General features: G+C 34.4%; 1 protein-coding gene across 1 annotated transcript; it reads right to left on the bottom strand.

The window, feature by feature from the left end:
- Positions 1 to 458: 458 nt before the first annotated feature.
- On the bottom strand, positions 459 to 2,347 carry LOC114262865 (AAA-ATPase At3g50940). Its single transcript, XM_028203280.2, has one exon. It carries the CDS (start codon positions 2,237 to 2,239, stop codon positions 740 to 742), a length of 1,500 nt encoding a protein of 499 aa, XP_028059081.2. The 5' UTR covers positions 2,240 to 2,347; the 3' UTR covers positions 459 to 739.
- Positions 2,348 to 3,697: the final 1,350 nt, after the last annotated feature.

Raw genomic sequence — 3,697 nt, 5'->3', positions numbered from 1 at the left:
TTATTACAATAATACTTTTATTACATTTTTATCAACTGTATCAATTTTTATATTAGTTTATAATAATTAATACTAATTATATTAACTTTTATTAATGAAATAATTTTTTTAATTTAAAATTGAAAAAAAATGACAAAATTATCATTTTTGTATTATATAAGGGCAAAAAAATCAATTATACAGAAAAAACTATTTTACAGTTTATTTACCAAACATCATCTTCTATTTAAATCTATAATCCTACAGTTATACCAAACAGGTTACCAGCTTATACTCACAGCTGTAAGTTGAGTTATAATCTATAATCACTTTCCTACAACTCCACCAAATTAACGAGACTATCATCTTTTTTCATCCAGTTTACTGGTGCATGCACAAGTGTGACCATAATTTTCACACAATATAATTATGTCAAAATTTTAAAAATTACTATATACTCCAACTTCTCAAAACATATATGTCATTAACAAGGAAGACAAGATTCAAGTTCCATAAGAGACTCAAAGCTCAAGTTTAAGGCATCTCAATTAAGGATGGTCATTTTTTCCTGTCCCAACTCTCCTCCCACAGCATCCGCATTCCTTGCCCCGTACAGGTTTTCCCTATCCCATTCAACAAGTAGGGCAAAGACGGATTTTGATTCCCCGCCCCATTCTACCAAAATCCCGTTCCAATTATATTTACACTTATTATTAAGTATAAATCATTATTCATAATATTACACTAATAATTTCATTCTTCAACTTATAAAATTCACCCGCCTCCTACCCAGCATCCACCCCCGCCCCCGCCCCCGCCCTCGATATGAAACGGGACGGGATGGATTACGACAAACCCGACCCAAACCCGACTCATGATCATCCCTAATCTCAATTCTCTTATCTTCTCTTTCTCTCTCTTCTTGTCTATGTTGCCTGTCAATATTGCCATTCTTGCTGCCCTTTTCCAGCTCAGTTCTCTTGCTCTGAAGAAACTCAACCAGGCCTTGAAGGGAAGTATCGACGGCGCTGCTCTTCATCAGCTTCCCTGCAACTTCAGCAGGTGTAGCCTCCACATCTCTCAATAGCCCTTCAATCTGATCAAACAATTTGTGATTACTAATCCCTAAATAATTCAATACCAACTGCTTAAATGCAGAAAAGTTGCAGTATGACAAATGGACATGCATGTCCATACGCCCCGGCCTCAACAGCGCAGGGTCGAGCCTTTCTCTGTGATTTGTAGTGAAAACAATAATATGTTCCTGTCCACAGCTCGACCATAGTCCATCAATGAAGTTCAGGAGACCTGAAAGGGTCATCTTTTGCCCATCCCTTTGCTCAAAACAAAGCTCGCGGTTCTCCAACGTGATGGTGCAATCAATGTCCTCGATCACAAGTATCGATCGGCTAGGCATTGTAAGCAATAGAGAGGTTAGGTCTGCATTATTCTGGATGATTGTTAGATCCAAGTCGTAGATGTCGTAGTTTAAGTGATTAGCCATGGCAGCGATTAAGCTTGACTTGCCAGTGCCAGGAGGGCCATATAACAAGTACCCTCGCTTCCATGCTCTGCCAATTCTTCTATAGTACTCTCTTCCCTTCGAAAAACTCTCCAAATCTTCCAACAGTTCTTTCTTGAGCTGTAGGTCGATTGCGAGCATGTTGAAGGTCATAGGGTGGTCGAATTTGGTTGTATTATGGTCCCAACGCCCGTAACCGGAAGTGTGAAGCTTGATTGCCTTGTTTTCTTCTTTGATGATCTTTGATCTCTCCAAGATGTATGGCAAGTATGAGTTCAACACCTTGTTTTTGTGCTTCTTGTGACAGATTAACTCATAGGATCTGATTTCAGATCGTAGCGTTGAGTTAAGATGACCTAAACCCACTGATTGGAGCGGTGTACAGATCATCTTCCATTTGACTCTGACATTCTCAAAAACATCCATCATCTCCTCATTTCTCTCCATGTTGGTTTCTAGTTTCTCTCCTTCCTCTGCTTTGCCCAACCTAACTCTTTGAGTTTCCAAGGTCACTTTAGTGCCCAAGTAAACATCGACGGCCTCAAACACTTGGTTTAGGGAGAGCCCTTGAAATTCTTCTATGACAATGGTGAACTGAGAACAGAAATGACGAGAAAGGTGACGGAAAGTAGAGGATAAGAAGTCTTGAACTTCGTGGGGGAGGAAGTCATTAGCCACACTTCGAATAAGCATCGCTGAAGCAGCCAGAGAGGCTACTGTAGACAACATATTTTTCATCAGGCGCTCTTTGAACAGATATTTTCAAGGGCCCAATAAAAATGATGGATTTTTGGTTACCAACTTGAATGGAGGGGGTATTGGTGAGGAGTTTGGAGAAGGCTTTTCTGGGTTTCTCTGCCAGAGGCATTTCCAGGATTTTATAGCAGAAAGCTTTGAAGTTTCTTGGAGACTACTCAAGGATATTAGACTATAAAATTCAAAAGTCAGCGCTTTGATTGACTTTTGACTCTAAGGTTTCTTGCTAAGCAAACATAAGAAAAGTTGAGGGTGAAAATATGGTACGAAATGGTTCTAAGCCTCTAACGCTTGACCTTCACGCCTTTACATCACGGTTCTCAGCAAATGAAATCAATTCGTTGCTCATCTCTTTGGGATATATTTGAATTAGCATGAAATAAAATAATATATTATTTAATAAAAATATGATAATTATATTTAATTTTTTTTATGTTATATAAAACAAAAATTGAATAGAAGTTAGTTAATTGAAATTTTTTTAATTGTTTAAAATTAAGAAAATTTAAAAAAAAAATTAGTATGAGATATTGATCATAAAGCTTCTTATTAAAAATCTTATTTTGCTTATATAAATGAGAATATAAGATTCACTTTATGTAAGTGAAACAATTCACTTTTTCTTTTTTTTCTCGATGTGAGATTATAAAATAAAAGTTAAACGAAAGCTAGCCAATGTGAATTTTCTTAATTGTTTAAAAGTTCACAATTGTTTAGGCGAGAAGTTTATTTTGAATCAAGTAATCTTAGTAATTTAATTTTTAATTAGGTCAATCTTTAATTTATTTCGAATCAAACAAATTTAACCAATATATTTTGATAAAACTGTTAAAATCGCAGTTTAACTAGCGAATCAGTCAAACCGAAAATGATTCACCCTATTAGTTAGGTCAAAGGACTAACCAACTTATACAAAAATTAATTAATTAAAACTTTTAAATTTTATTTTAATTTTAAAATTTAAATTGTCTTAAACTAAAACATACACAACACTACAATATTAAATGGGAGCATAAGGTTTTTATAGTGAAACAACTCATTTTTTCCTCATTTTCCTGATGTTAATTGTAAAATAAAAGTTAACAGTTATTTGGACGGAAAGTTCATTTCTAATCAAGCAATCTCTGTCATCCAATTTTTAATAAAGTGAATCTTAATTTATTTTAAATCAAACAAATCTAAGTAATATATTTTGATAAAACACTTAAAACCATGGTTAAACCAGTGAATTAGTCAAAACGAAAACGATTTAGCGTAATTGGCTAAGTCAAAAGACCAACCAATTTACAACAAAATTAATTAATTAAAACCTTTAAATTTTATTTTAAAATTTAAACCATCTTGAACAGAAACATGCTCAATACTATAATAAGATTCATGATGGGTCGTTTCGCTCATCAAAAATAAACGCTAAACTCTACCAAATTCTTTAGAATAATG

The sequence above is a fragment of the Camellia sinensis genome, chromosome 8 (assembly GCF_055761805.1).
Source record: "Camellia sinensis isolate YWXY chromosome 8, ASM5576180v1, whole genome shotgun sequence".
Taxonomy (NCBI): Eukaryota; Viridiplantae; Streptophyta; class Magnoliopsida; order Ericales; family Theaceae; genus Camellia; species Camellia sinensis.
The sequence above is the reverse complement of the archived record's forward strand: the minus strand, read 5'-3'. Positions and strand labels throughout refer to the sequence as shown.

Coding starts and splice junctions, on each gene's coding strand:
- LOC114262865 (XM_028203280.2), bottom strand. CDS start 2,239: ATGAAAAATATGTTGTCTACAGTAGCCTCTCTGGCTGCTTCAGCGATG.